This window comes from Nannobrachium achirus (genome assembly GCF_963921795.1).
Source record: "Nannobrachium achirus genome assembly, chromosome: 5".
Taxonomy (NCBI): domain Eukaryota; kingdom Metazoa; phylum Chordata; class Actinopteri; order Myctophiformes; family Myctophidae; genus Nannobrachium; species Nannobrachium achirus.
In genome coordinates this window covers 2,827,840-2,843,833 of record NC_137814.1, presented here as the reverse complement: position 1 = coordinate 2,843,833, position 15,994 = coordinate 2,827,840, and the positions used below count along the sequence as shown (strand labels likewise).

General features: G+C 41.7%; 1 protein-coding gene across 1 annotated transcript; it reads left to right on the top strand.

Annotated features, from left to right (window-relative positions):
• The first annotated feature begins 7,391 nt into the window (after positions 1-7,391).
• On the top strand, positions 7,392-15,606 carry LOC308285537 (uncharacterized protein). The gene is made up of 4 exons (XM_080726317.1): positions 7,392-7,682; positions 12,373-12,477; positions 13,797-13,883; positions 15,091-15,606. The coding sequence occupies exons 1-4, from the start codon at positions 7,482-7,484 to the stop codon at positions 15,193-15,195; spliced, it is 498 nt and encodes a 165-aa protein (XP_080582443.1). The 5' UTR covers positions 7,392-7,481; the 3' UTR covers positions 15,196-15,606.
• The last annotated feature ends 388 nt before the right edge of the window (positions 15,607-15,994 follow it).

The following is a 15,994-nucleotide window of genomic DNA, read 5'->3' as shown; positions in this document are numbered from 1 at the left end:
CGTCCCAACAACACACACCGCGGGCAGACATGGCTCCACTGCCCGCACTCCTCACGCCGGAATCGGTGGCTTGCGTGAGGCCACGCGAAGAACGCTCTGCCATGCCCATGTCGCCGAGAGATAACATCGAGACGCTCTCCCAGTCCCAGAGTGAGATGTATGTATTATCCATATCATTGATCCATTCAAAAACAGCAGCAGTCAGTGCAAGTTCACAGCGCATCACTTTGTAGCCTACTTTCCTGACTAACTAACTTTCGCTAAATTATTCACTCGATCAAATGATGTGTACACTGTACAGGTCCGTGTCCGATGCAGATGATGTCATCGGCAGCACTGATGATTGTCAGAGCAGTATAATCAGAGAGTGGTGTCACCGCGGGGTCAGAAACAGCGCTGGTCACGTGGTTCATTGTCACTTTACACCTCATAGACTTCAATGCATTTTGTAAACTTCCGGTTGGCCGTTTATCACTATACGCCAATAGATGTGTGCGTAGAAGACCTGGCCCCATGAAGTGAACGGGAGTGACGCAACTCTCCATTCTAGGGCTCTGATGATTGTGAGTGGCACCCCCGGAGAGCAACACGCAACCGCAAAGACGACCCTTTCTATGCGCGTAAGTTGTGCACGTGCAGCACACATTGCGCGCGCGTGCACACACACACACACACACACACACACACACACACACACACACACACACACACACACACACACACACACACACACACACACACACACACACACAGTATATTCTGTATAATGTATTTATTTATTTAGACCCTAACCCTAACCCTAATCGCTCTGGGTCTACTAAATGCCTAAAACATTTCCCATGTCAATATGTTCAAAATAAAACAGCATAATGGCAAATATAAATGTATTTTTCTGTTCAAGTTATTCTAGTCAAGGTATTGATGTTTTGTCATTACCCATAACAGTAAAATACATATTCCCATTTTCACCATGCAGTACCCCTGCATACCCATAGTACACATACACCCACAGCAAACCTTTATGTATCTCATATAGCATTGATGCTTTTCACACACACACACACACACACACACACACACACACACACACACACACACACACACACACACACACACACACACACACACACACACACACACACACGGAAACAGAACTTTTCATTCAATTTGAGGAGTAAATAATGTATTTTATTTTGGTATGCGTTTTCAGAAGCTGATCAAGGAAGTGCTTCTCTGTCAGGCACTGGGACACAGAGACCTTCAAGCAAAGGAACAGGCAAAGGTAAGATAAAAATAATGATATTTTATATATATATATATATATATATATATATATATATATATATATATATGTGTGTATATATGTGTATATAAATATATATATATATATATATATATATATATATATATATATATATATATGTGTGTATATATATATATATATATATATATATGTGTGTGTGTGTGTGTGTGTGTGTGTGTGTGTGTGTGTGTGTGTGTGTGTGTGTGTGTGTGTGTGTGTGTATATATATATATATATATATATGTGTGTGTGTGTGTGTGTGTGTGTGTATATAGGAGCTCCTGAGCTTCACCGAAGCCATTGTCGAAGCCTGGTGCACCCCGCGACCCACCCAACCCCTCTGGCCCGATCCTCGGAGTGTGAGGAGGTCAGCCCATGTCCCTGAGAAGATACCGCCCAGACCACGAAGGAGAACCCCTACAAGGGTCTGCTACATCTGCAGCAAAATACATAAGAAAAGGAGTGAGACCTCATTCTACTGCCCTCTGTGTCTTGTGCCTTTGCACAGGAGGCTTTGTTTCGAACGGTACCACGCAGAGATTGACTATGAGCATGCAAGCGGTGCTCGACGTCGACGATAGACAGACACATTTTGATGACATGAGTGTAGACATACTGTGTACCGATTTGTGTGATTTTAGGGCAAATTCTGTAGGAGCAGTGTCCAAAAATGTGTTTGAAAAAATCGGCCTGATGGTGGCGCTATATGGGACAGATCCATTTTGATGACATGAGTGTAGACATACTGTGTAGCGATTTGCGTGATTTTAGGGCAAAATCTGTAGGAGTAGTGTCCAAAAATGTGTTTTGAAAAATCGGCCTGAAGGTGGCGCTAAATGGGACATATCCATGTTGATGAGATGATTGTAGACATACTGTGTACCGATTTGCGTGATTTGAGGGCAAATATTGTAGGAGCAGTGTCCAAAAATGTGTTTTGCAAGAATCGGCCTCATGGTGGCGCTAGAAGAGGGGCATGTGAGAATTGATGGGTGGAGGTTGTAGGTTGGCAGGCAAGGAGTGTGTGTGCGAAATTTGGCATGGATCGGGGCAACGGTTGCGGAGATACGATGTGACGTGCAAAAGTGTGACGTGTGACGGACGGACAGACAATGTGCCCATTACACTGTAAGAAAATATTGTTTTTGTTTCAAATCATAAAGTAAGCATCTGATGTAATAAATAAAGAGCTGTGAGTAAAAAAAAATGAGTTGTTTGCTTGAAAAGAGACCATTCACAAAAACTTCTTTTTCTCCAGTTGTTATTCTGAGAGGGCTTGGTTTTGGTGAAACAAGGGTTTTCAAATGGCTATAACTAAAGAAGTGTACATGATAAAAACATAATTATTTTTTCTGTGGAAACTAGAAGTTATCCTCTTTCATCTGGGCCATGGCATGACATAGTCATCATTAGACAGAATTTTAAAAAAAATGGTAAACATGGTAAAAAATCAAGAAATGCTTGGCAACCTAGCTTGATAGTTCACTTTTAATGGTGGCAGTCAATGAGTTAAATTACAGTAAAATAATAAAAATTGTCATTTTAACATATATTCTCCACACTTTTATTCTCCCCATCTTGACAGAATGGTATATTCCCAGGTTCCGCAGGTCAGCTGCACAGGTGCAATGCATTATTGTTAATTGTGGCACGTTTACTAACATGCCAAGTTTAGCTGCACTTGAACAACCGTTCCAGGCTGCCATATCCAGCCCAAGAAACCGTAGAAACTAATCTTGCCTGTTGCTAAGGTATGGCAACATGACTGGTGTCTTGCACGTGCGACACTAGTCATGTTGCCATACCTTAGCTTTTTCTGAACTGACGCCACTGACCAGAACACAGGAAATTACATTCGCTGTGTTCAATTATTTATGGTGGAGGACCCCCGCTTAAGGGTTGTGGGCAGTACATGTAATCATAGTGAGATATTCACTTAAAGTAGTGAATATTAGCAGCACATTCTGTTACACATACTTTTTGCATTTTAAATGCTGAAATCGTACCCATGTAGCCTACCAATGCAAGAAAAGCGCCCCATATAGGCCTACTATCCCCTCCTGAATTCTGACCGATGTTGGCAACGTAGCCTACTTTAAGCTATAAATTAAGTGTTATTGTACCAAACAGTTTTGATTTTGTTGATTAAAACTCTGCTGCCTTTTCCTGCTGACGAAAACTAAAATACAAACTAAGCTATGATGACTACAACTAAGACTAAACATAGGCTATTGACAATATTGTCAACGAACATACTTTATTTATTTTTTCTCCTGCGGTGTTTTGTATGAGGAGGTACTGCAGACGGCTGTGGTGATTCTGAACTTGATAAAACATTGTGGAGAAAAAAAACAGCATTGCATTGTTGCTGGTGTTGGTCCCACTGTTTTATCAAGTTCAGAGCTGTAGGACATACAAATGTAAGTAAAACATTTTTTTTTTATTTTTTTTTATTTATCATCACATTACAGTAACACAACAAACTATTCCCTGCATTAAAATAAACAGTGAAACAATAAAACCACTGCAGGTTTAAATAGATTGCTTTTTGTGTGACTTTTGATTGTTTGTTTGATTGATTGATTGATTGATTGATTGATTGATTGATGAATACTTTATTAGAAGTTTGCATAGAAAAGGTACAGTTTCATGACGGTACAGTTCACCGATACAAGGATTGACCCTGAAACATGAGGGTCGTATCTCACGTCCGTCATGGATGAGGTTCAACCTGGTGAGAAGTAGTTTTTCTACTTTGCCACCTACGTCTACACAAACGTTCAAACTTCAAAGATAAAGTTCTTACTGAAGGCCCACGGAAGTCCCAATATGGAACGCTTAAGCAGAATTACCCTTATTTTCCGTATTGTTTAATAAAAAGTATTTTAATCCGATCGGTGACCATGTTTCAAGTATCAGAAGTGCAGTACACCCTACAACCGATGGGGTCACTTAGTTGAAAAATGAGAAAATCCGAGAAAATGGCCGTCAATCGGATTTAAATGCTTTTTTATTAAACAATACAGAAACTAGGGGTAATCCTGCTTAAGCGGACCATATTGTGACATCGTTAAGCCTTCATTCAGCACTTTATTTTTTAAATGTGAATGTTTGTAAAGATGGTACGTGGCAAATTGTCTACCCCGCTCCACACAAAAATAAGGTCCATCCATGACCGTCATGCTTCAGGGCTAAGCTTGACCTATTCCTCTGAATGCTTGTCATTTGACGCCCTCTGTCGCTGAAACAGTGGAAGCGCAACAATATTCACACGTTGAATAAAAACACCAAATGTTACATTGTTTAATCATGTAATTAACTATGTTGAATAAAACATAATTCTGTTTAGATGATATGTTAATAACAACAACAACAATAATGTTAATATGGAATGAAACAAAAACATAAAACGCATGATAAACGACTTCAAGTGTGAAATCAACCAATTCTTTACATTGATTGATTGATTGAAGAATGTATTAGCAGTTTGCAATAGGAAAGGTACGATTTCATGACAGCGCAAATCACTGGTACAAGGTCAACTAAAAGGAGATCCTAAACTTTACGGCTTATTTACACAGGAACCACTATACGTATCTCATACAACATTGAAAGACAGACTGATAGAACAGTACTTTGCATAGGATAACATCAATTATTATAACATCAAGTATTGTTACATTAAAAACAATCACAGTATATGAGCCATAGATCCCGGAGGTGAAATGGTTGATAAGAGGCCACTTTCTTCCAACGCTTCTCCACAGTCTCTGTGGCGCAACCGGTTAGCGCGTTCGGCTGTTAACCGAAAGGTTGGTGGTTCGAGTCCACCCAGGGACGATCATGCTTTTACCCTGTATGAAAAAAAACAAACATCAACCTTTAAGCCAGGGGTCTTCAACGTTTTCAGGCCAAGGACCCCTTAGTTGAGAGAGAGAGATGAAGCAGGGACCCCCACAACATGTTCATAGATTCCATATAGTTTCATTGTTTGACAGCACAATCATCAGTGTATTTTGGATTCATGTCAATTTGTGTTATTATATAGGCCTAGATATTAACCACTTGAACCGTCAATACATAATAAACTTGACATTTCTCTCTGTACTTGGTCTGCTCTTTTTCCCCTCTACACCAAACCGATCTACAAGCAGTTGTGAGCTTGATCTGCTATTTTTGCTAAGTGGTTAATATATGTAAAATAAAATAAAAGTTTTTATCACACAAAGATTTGGAGGACCCCCTGTAGTGACTCTGAGGACCCCCCCTAGGGGTCCCAGACCCCTGTTGAAGACCCCAGCTGCTTTAAAGCTTCTTGTAATTTAACTCCATGCGATAAAGACGCGATTGGATCGTTTAGCTTCCCGCCCCGCCCCCAAGCTTGTACACAGAACCAACATGGAGAGAGAGAGATAGGAGAAGAAGGATATCAAATCAAATAATAGAACATTATTTTGGGAGTGAAGTGAACTACTCCTTCAAAGACTATACTTCCATTTGAACACTCTCTTTTTTTTGCTTGCTATTTATAATGTCCATGAATTAAATACCGAGGGCTTTTAACAAAAAAAAAAAAAAAAAAAAAAAAGACAGTAAAAAGTCTTATTTGGGATGTTCCTTTTAGGCAGGGTGTTTAACTGTACTTGTACTGTTCTCCATTCTGTCTAATATGAGGAGATGAGAGGAGAGGAGAGGAGAGGAGAGGGGAGGAGAGGGGAGGGGAGGGGAGGGGAGGAGAGGGGAGGAGAAACAAGTTGTTTGTTAACCTTTTTTTTTTATGGACCAGAGCTGTGCTTTATGGATCCCACACAAGGAGGAGTTGTGTTTGTTTACCACGGAGCAGACTGAAGTGGAAGCAGATGAAGTGTAGTGAAGGAATGCAGGAATGTCAGAGCAAACAGAGACAACATCTGCTTGTTGGCCCCTGGAGACAAGATAACCAACAACAAATATGGGTCTGTTCATTTGGTTAAAGTGGAGATCCAATTGAATAGTTCGAGAAACACTGGCATAGATTGTCTCCATAGATCAGGGGTCTTCAACGTGATCAGGCCAAGGACCCCTTAGTTGAGAGAGAGATGAAGCAGGGACCCCCACAACCTGTTCATAGATTCCATATAGTTTCATTGTTTGACAGCACAATGATCAGTGTATTTTGGATTCATGTTAATTTGTGTTTTAACCACTTGTAGCCGTTAATGCTTAATTCTTCTCCCCTCTACACCAAACCTCTTTGCCGAAAATAGCAGATCTACAAGCTCACAACGCCTCACAGCACGATGCGTTGTGAGCTTGTAGATCTACTATTTTTGGCCAGTTTTCAGAGTTTTCAGAATCTTGTTCAAATCTGGCTAAAAAGGATATTTTTTTTTCTTTTTTTTTTCCTATCACACAAACATTTGGAGGACCCCCTGTAGTATAACTCTGAGGACCACCTAGGGATCCCGGACCCCCTGTTGAAGACCCCTGCCATAGAGCATTGCGGTTATGTTGTTGTGTGTCACTGGTGTAGTAGGCATGTCGTTACGGTGCCTGACCAAGAGGAGGCAGAAATACACCAGACTAAAGGGGCAAAGTCCACTCTGGGCAGCGGGGGAATAAAGAGACAGGGATGTTGTGTTGGCGGCGTTCAGTGAGCCTGTTAGGGACCCCCTCTTTCCCAGGTGTTTGGCCCAGGTGGGCGTGGTTATATGCCTAACTCTGACCCTAAATAACCCCTATGTAAAAGTAAAACTATGCCTAAACCTACCTTAACCCTATGTAAAACTAAACCTAAATTATAGATTAAAATCTATAGTGAAAATGAATTTAAATATTAGCCTAATTGCTCAATTAATGAGGTGGGCATAATAAGCTTCGGCTTCAGCACGTAGCCTACATCTTTTCGTCCAAAAGTTATTTGTTGACTATATGCTGATAAAGTCAATCAATCAATCAATCAATCAATCAATCAATCAATCAATCAAATAAAACTAACTAAACAAAAACAAAAAAAATAAGGAAAAAAAAGAGGGGGGGGGGGGGATTTAAACCACGCCCACCTGGGCGATACACTTAGGAAAGAGGGAGTTCCCGTCTTGGAAAATAAACAAGACAAGATAAAATCATTGTGCGTCGTGTCTTCAGTCATTCTAGTCACTCTACTGACAACAACCCGTCCTGTGAAGGTCTACTGTAGATGTTGGAGAAGATGAGTAGATCTGTATTGTCCATGCTGCTGATCCTCATGTGTGCTGTGGTCTGTCAGATCAGCGCAGACAGTTACAGCCAGTTGGACCCTAAAAGGCAGAGGATTGTTGATCTGACCATCACTAAAGCGAACCAGCAGTTTAATGGGTTTGGACATCTGAACTTCTTTGAATTCGGAACGGTGAAAGAGGTAAAGTCGTGTTTATTTATCATACTCTTTATTATTAGGCTAATGAATCATTATTGTCAGTTGAGGAAAGAAAAAACACTCACATGCTTTAGGTTACTTTTATGTTGTAGAAGTATCATTACGGCTATGTAGAATAATAGGCCTAGAATCCGTAACGTACGTGGTTCAAATTCTTTGAAAATAGCAGTCTATTGTGAAATGTCAGAAATGTATAGGCTAATATAGGGTTGAAGTGATTACTGTGTGTTTCAAAATAATGATCAAACTCTACAAAACTAGTAACTTAAAAGTTTTCAAATAGTGGAATAAAAAAAGTACAATATTTGCCTCTGAGATGTAATGGAGTAGAAGTAAAAGTACTTAAAGTTGGAAATACTGAAGTAAAGTAACAATAACTCAATATACTTAAAGGAGTAATTCACCCCCAAAATGACTTTTTTCCCCCTATTGATCACTCATGCCATGGAGACTTGGATTTTATTTTTTTGTATCCTTCGCATTCCTAAGACAGAACCTTGATTTTAGTAAATGTTCCCCCATTGATTCCGGATGGGTTAGGGTTAGGGTTCGGGTCCCCATCCGGAATCAATGGGGGAACATTTATTGTAATTACATTTTTGTCTTAGGAATGTGACAAATACAAGAAAATATATATTATTGAATTCAAGTCTCCATGTGAGTAATCAATAGAAGAAAAAATAAAATAAGGGTGAACTACTTTAAGTACTGTACTTGAGTATACTTGAGTACTTATTACACCACTGATCATGATTGTTGACTGTATTTAGATTTTACACTGAGTGAGTTTTCTGGTAAAACAAAGGTCTGAGCTTTGAAGAACATTGATTGATTGATTGATTGATTGATTGATTAGGGCTGTCACGATTATGACATTTTACATTTTACAAATAAGTGGGATTAATGATTTAATTGTGTTTTTGTCGTTGACAATTACATTTCTGTTTGGCTTATAGGTTTTGAAGTTGCACATGTATGCAGGGCCGGATCTAGCCTTTAGCACTAGGTGGGGCAGGAAGAAATAATAGGGGTGTCACCTCCAGCCCATGCCACGAAGCGGCGTGGGCGGGGAAAAAAATGGGGGGACAAACCGCCTAAAACAACCAAAATGCATAGAAAACTAAGCATTTTGGCACACTTATACCTACCAGTAAGACTCCCTAATCGGGAGATAAGCGACCGTAGGTGCCTATAACACACAATACAAACAACATGTCTTATCAGTGTATCTATCCATCTACCTAGTTGCAGCATAACATTTCAAATAGTTTAATATTTTTGAAATTTTAGATTTTTGCATGCCATCATGTTAGGTGGGGCAGACAGGGCATTTAGGGGGGCATTGCCCCCCCTTGCCTATGGCTAGATCCGGCCCTGACATGTAGATATGACACATAACCTAAATATACAAAGAAATTACTGTCATATTTGACAACTTTATCCACCTGTTTTTCCGTGAGAATTTACTGAAGCATATTATCTGTGGGACTGATTGATTGATTGAAGACTTTATTGTCAGTTTGCATAGACAAAGGTACCGTTTCATGATGGTACAGTTCACTGGTACAAGGTCTACTAAAAGGAGATCCTAGAAAAAAGTTTATTTCCTTAGGAAACCATTGAAGTATCTCATATAACATTGAATGACAGACGGATAGAACACAGTACTATGCAGTAGATATAGACAGGAAAATAAAAATTAAATAAAAAACATACAGTAGGTAAATACAAAGAGGGGTCAGGGGAGGGTAGGGCTGGGCTAGGTTTGTTATTGCCAGTTGCGAACGGCTGCCGCCTGTTAGAGTGGTTTTTCAGGGCGCTTTTAAAGGATGCTATAGTGATCCACACTCCTTTATGGCCTTCGGTAAGGCGTTCCACATTTTTTGTTGTATAGCAGAAGAACGAGTTTGACACTTTGTTTGAGGTGACTCTGGGTTGAACATGATCTGTGGCGTTGCCTCTGGTGTTGTAATTATGGACATCCTTAACGTTTATGTAGGCCATTTACCATGAGAGGGGGTGGGTTGTTGGCTGATTTACCACTGTTTCAGGGTTGTGGCACGAGGCACAACAGTATTCAATGAGTCACTCTGAATAAGAGTGTCTGATAGATTCCTAAACTGCATATTGTTAAGAAAATGACACACAGATTACAGTGTTTATGTTTGGGTCGTTGTCTGGTTGTCCTCTAGGTCAGGGGTTTTCACAGTGGGTGACGGGGCACCCTGGGGTGCCATGACAGCAGTCCAGGGGTGACGGGGCACCCTGGGGTGACGGGGCACCCTGGGGTGCCATGACACCCTGGGGTGACGGGGCACCCTGGGGTGCCGTGACAGCAGTCCAGGGGTGCCGTGAGATAATTTGATAATATTTGGAATGTATTTGGACACTTGAAAAAATATTTAGTTGCGCGCAGTTACTTTTACACTCTCATACTAACCAAACCTCCACCAGCCGTCAGTCCGTCAGTCCTTCCGTCACGTCATTCGTCACACGTCACACTTTCCCCCTACTCATATCTCTGCCACCGTTGCCCCGATCCATGCCAAAATTTCCACACAAACTCCTTGCCAGCCAAACTATAACCTCCAAGGACCCCCGGAGCTCCAGGGACCCCCAGGTGTAAAAAAATAACCAAATGTGCAAAAATGACCACCCCAACGGGGCTGCTCACAGGGAATTCCCGGGGACCACCGACTCCTGGTGCTCCAGAACGGATGCAAAAGTGGTGGCACCCCCAGTGGAGGACCCCCTCCACTGCAGCTCACATAAAATGCCTTAACCCGGGCTAGGAGCGACCGGGAGAGCCGGGGCCGGTACCTATTCGTCCGCCTCGGCGGCGCGGAGACCCCACCCCTCATTTCTCACATGGCCCTCTTCTAGCGCCACCATGAGGCCGATTCTTGCAAAACACATTTTTGGACACTGCTCCTACAATTTTTGCCCTAAAATCACGCAAATCGGTACACAGTATGTCTATACTCATGTCATCAACTTGGATCTGTCCCATATAGCGCCACCTTCAGGCCGATTTTTTAAAACACATTTTTGGACACTGCTCCTACAATCTTTGCCCTAAAATCACGCGAATCGCTACACAGTATGTCTACACTCATCTCATCAACATGGATCTGTCCCATATAGCGCCACCTTCAGGCCGATTTTTTAAAACACATTTTTGGACACTGCTCCTACAGATTTTGCCCTAAGATCACACAAATCGCTACACAGTATGTCTACACTCATGTCATCAACATGGACCTGTCCCATATAGCGCCACCATCAGGCCGATCTTTTCCAACACATTTTTGGACACTGCTCCTACAGACTTTGCCCTAAAATCACGCAAATCTGTACACAGTATGTCTACACTCATCTCATCAACATGGATCTGTCCCATTTAGCGCCACCTTCAGGCCGATTTTTTTAAACACATTTTTGGACACTGCTCCTACAGATTTTGCCCTAAAATCACACAAATCGCACAGTATCTCTACAGTCATGTAATCAAAACGCATCTGTCCCATCTAGCGCTACCATCAGGACGATTTTGGTAAAACAAATTTTTGGCCTATTTATTAGGGAGTCTTACTGGTATAATTTTAAACTTGAAGTACAAAGTTATTTTCAGTCAGTTCTAACCAAAATGGCTGTTATCTCAACGTTTTCCTTGCAACATAATCACTAAAATATCGTCACTGTCGGGCAGAAACCTTGTATCTCCAAGTTTTTTGGTAAAGCAAAGCCCTGCTTCATCATACAAGACTGTCGCACAAAACTAGTGAAAACAGCCGATCTACAAGGCGTTGTGTACTTGTAGATCTGCTGTTTTCACCAGTTTAGTACATTTTATAGATGATAAATACAAAACGAACGGTTTTGGACACACAAGGTTTCCACCCGACAACGACGATATGCTATAAATATAAGGTGCTGGGAGTGAAAATTATAATGTAGGGGTGCCTCGGATTAAAACAATATATATGGGGTGACCTGAGACAAAAAAGTTTGGGAACCCCTGATGTAGGTGTTGTTATGTTTGGGTCATTCATTGTGTGGTTGTCCTCCAGGTGTTGTTATGTTTGGGTCATTCATTGTGTGGTTGTCCTCCAGGTGTTGTTATGTTTGGGTCATTCATTGTGTGGTTGTCCTCCAGGTGTTGTTATGTTTGGGTCATTCATTGTGTGGTTGTCCTCCAGGTGTTGTTATGTTTGGGTCATTCATTGTGTGGTTGTCCTCCAGGTGTTGTTATGTTTGGGTCATTCATTGTGTGTTTGTCCTCCAGGTGTTGTTATGTTTGGGTCATTCATTGTGTGTTTGTCCTCTAGGTGTTGTTATGTTTGGGTCATTCATTGTGTGTTTGTCCTCCAGGTGTTGTTATGTTTGGGTCATTCATTGTGTGTTTGTCCTCCAGGTGTTGTTATGTTTGGGTCATTCATTGTGTGTTTGTCCTCCAGGTGTTGTTATGTTTGGGTCATTCATTGTGTGTTTGTCCTCCAGGTGTTGTTATGTTTGGGTCATTCATTGTGTGTTTGTCCTCTAGGTGTTGTTATGTTTGGGTCATTCATTGTGTGTTTGTCCTCCAGGTGTTGTTATGTTTGGGTCATTCATTGTGTGTTTGTCCTCTAGGTGTTGTTATGTTTGGGTCATTCATTGTGTGTTTGTCCTCTAGGTGTCGTCCCGGGTGAAAATGGACGTCCGTCTGAAGAACACACACTGCAGGAAGATCGGCGATGCACGCGGACACACACACCGCCCAGAGTGTGCCTTCAAAAAGGTGTGTGTGTGTGTGTGTGTGTGTGTGTGTCTGTCGTGAGTGTGTGTCAAATACACCAGTGGTTCTCTAAGTGGGGTCCGGGGACCCCCAGGGGTCCTTGAGGGGGTTCTATCTGCTATTTTCACTACCTCTTGATTTTTTTCATATATTTATGGAATGTCTTAGATTTGTTGGTTTTTAAAATGTATAACAATTCTTAAAAAAAATAAATATATATATATATATATATATATATATATTATATATATCCACCTGTTTCCGCGGGAGTTTACTGCAGATTATTTGGACCTGTTTGGACCACACTTCCGGTTTAACATTAGACATACAAGCTCACGTCGCGTCGCAGATGCAACCGTTGTGAGCTTGTAAATCACACTCGGCTGCGGCGCCGGAAGCTCAGTACAGCGTCTGCGATATGCACTATGGGGCGTTGGAAACTTGTGTATATATATATATATAAAAAATTGGATTTTTACTGGAGTCGTGACGCATAAAAATTGTTTTGTGACCCACAAATGGATCCCGACCCACTGTGAAATGATGTTTCAGATTCAATCAGCAGTGTTGCATTATACCCTGTCTGTCTGTCTGTCTGTCTGTCTGTCTGTCTGTCTGTCTGTCTGACTGTCTGTCTGTCTGTCTGTCTGTCTGTCTGTCTGTCTGTCTGTCTGTCTGTCTGTCTGTCTGTCTGTCTGTCTGGCTGTACAGGAAGTGATGTCAGTGTGATGTCAGTGAGTCACAGTGATGTGGTACAGAATGACTCATATATGGGTATAAAAAGGATGTCACGTGACATCACTTCTTGTACTGACAGTCAGACAAGCTACGAGATTTCTCAGGGTATAAAAGTCAATATATGGTCATTCCCAGAAAAAAGAAGAAAAAAAAACCTTTATGCCCATACATGGAGATTTCTGATGTCATAAATCCCAGGCTGAAAATAGAATGTTAGGGTGCCCCTTATGCCCATATATGGAGATCCACAAGCATCAAACCAAGGCCCTAACTCACCAAGGCCCTGCTTGGCATTACTAATTAATGTACGTTTTATGCCCATATATGGAGATTCCTATACTATCAATATTAAGGACATGATTAAGGAAATTATGTTATCAATATTAAGGACATATATGGGAATGCCCATATTTGGTAATGTCCATATATGGGCATGTTTTGACTTAACATAACTATCATGAAGGGGTCTCCGTATATGAGTAACCTTGCCCTTTAGGGCGAGGTCGCATGTCACCCTGAGGTCGCAAGTCACCCTGAGGTGTCTTACTAGTATTACCCTCTGTCTGTTCTGCTCTTGTCTTCAGCTGCAGGTGTGGTGTGTCGTCTGCAGCCCAGAGCCAGACACCAACGAGCCTTTCATCGGCTGTGTTCGCAAAGTCAACTCAAAGGAGGTAAACACATTTTTCTCGCCCACACTTATAATCTCGCCCTCAGCATAAAATGTTTTTTAATTGTAATTCTGCCCAATTAAAATATATTTACCCAATCAAATCTCTTAGTTACATCGATATCGTTAGTTTGTTGAAGCTTATTCATTATACTCATCGAAATCGATATGACCATGCCGCACCGTACCGCATCGTGGCCGTACCGCACATCACCGCACAATGCAGTGTCTAGCAGGAGATGTCTATGCAAGACTAGTAATCCACAAAGCGATTTATTTTATCATTTCAACAAATATTCACTGTGTATTCCCTCCCATTTTGTTCCAAAATGTTCCTATTTATCATGACAAAGCAAAAGATTTAATAAAAATATGAATACCGGTAAATATCAATTTAAAACTACACTCTCGCCATTAATATTAATGGAAGAATGTGGACTTTGTCCCACTGCATAACTCCGCCCCCGGTAGCAAAAGAGAATGATTTTTCTGGTTGATTTAATTGATGACATACATTTTAAAATATGTTATTTTAAACCAAAAATCCTCTCCCTCACTCTTATGCCAGTGATTACCCTCCGCTGTGCCAATGTTGGTGCCAGTGCCTAAGGTTAGCCTTGTTCCAAAGTATTGACATTAAAGGGGTATTTCACTTTCAAAAAAACCTTTGGTAATTTTATCATCTAATCAGGCTTATATGAACACCCTGAACAGTTTTTAATTAGCTTGATTGAATATTTAGATATTTTATGTAAATGTTACCAGGCCCTCCAGGCCCAGGGCCTCTCCCCACACACACCCATTGTAACTTCAAACTTCATTTTAACCATGATAGATTCATTAAAAACACACATAGTTTTTTCTGATGACTCATACTACCCTCCTAATATGTGAGCAGGCCGTGTTTTTTCGATAGATTTTTTCATTTATTTTTTATAATTATTATTTTTTATTTCATTTTTTTTCATTTTTTCCAAATAATTATTAAAAATAAATCGAAAAAACACGGCCTGCTCACATATTAGGAAGGTAAAATGAGTCTCCAGAAAAAGATAATGGATGTTTTTAATGAATCTATCATGGTTAAAATGGAGTTTGAAGTTACAATGGGTGTGTATGTGGAGAGAGGCCCTACCACTGCTCCCTGTTGAAAGTGGAATATCCCTTTGAGTTAAAATAACTGTTGACGTGAACGTGTGGTTCTGTTTCAGCTTGAGCCCATGATCAAGGAGCACTGTGGTCTGCACGGGGCGGCCAGCGCGTTGGCCCGGACTGATGGGGACGGGGTACAGAGTGGATGTCTGGGCTGTTTCTGATTCCATCCAGGACTCATGGAGACGGGGTACAGAGTGGATGTCTGGGCTGTTTCTGATTTCATCCAGGACTGATGGGGACGGGGTACAGAGTGGATGTCTGGGCTGTTTCTGATTTCATCCAGGACTCATGGGGACGGGGTACAGAGTGGATGTCTGGGCTGTTTCTGATTCCATCCAGGACTCATGGGGACGGGGTACAGAGTGGATGTCTGGGCTGTTTCTGATTTCATCCAGGACTGATGGAGACGGGGTACAGAGTGGATGTCTGGGCTGTTTCTGATTCCATCCAGGACTCATGGGGACGGGGTACAGAGTGGATGTCTGGGCTGTTTCTGATTCCATCCAGGACTGATGGAGACGGGGTACAGAGTGGATGTCTGGGCTGTTTCTGATTCCATCCAGGACTCATGGAGACGGGGTACAGAGTGGATGTCTGGGCTGTTTCTGATTCCATCCAGGACTCATGGGGACGGGGTACAGAGTGGATGTCTGGGCTGTTTCTGATTCCATCCAGGACTCATGGGGACGGGGTACAGAGTGGATGTCTGGGCTGTTTCTGATTCCATCCAGGACTCATGGGGACGGGGTACAGAGTGGATGTCTGGGCTGTTTCTGATTCCATCCAGGACTGATGGAGACGGGGTACAGAGTGGATGTCTGGGCTGTTTCTGATTCCATCCAGGACTCATGGAGACGGGGTACAGAGTGGATGTCTGGGCTGTTTCTGATTTCATCCAGGACTCATGGAGACGGGGTACAGAGTGGATGTCTGGGCTGTTTCTGATTCCATCCAGGACTG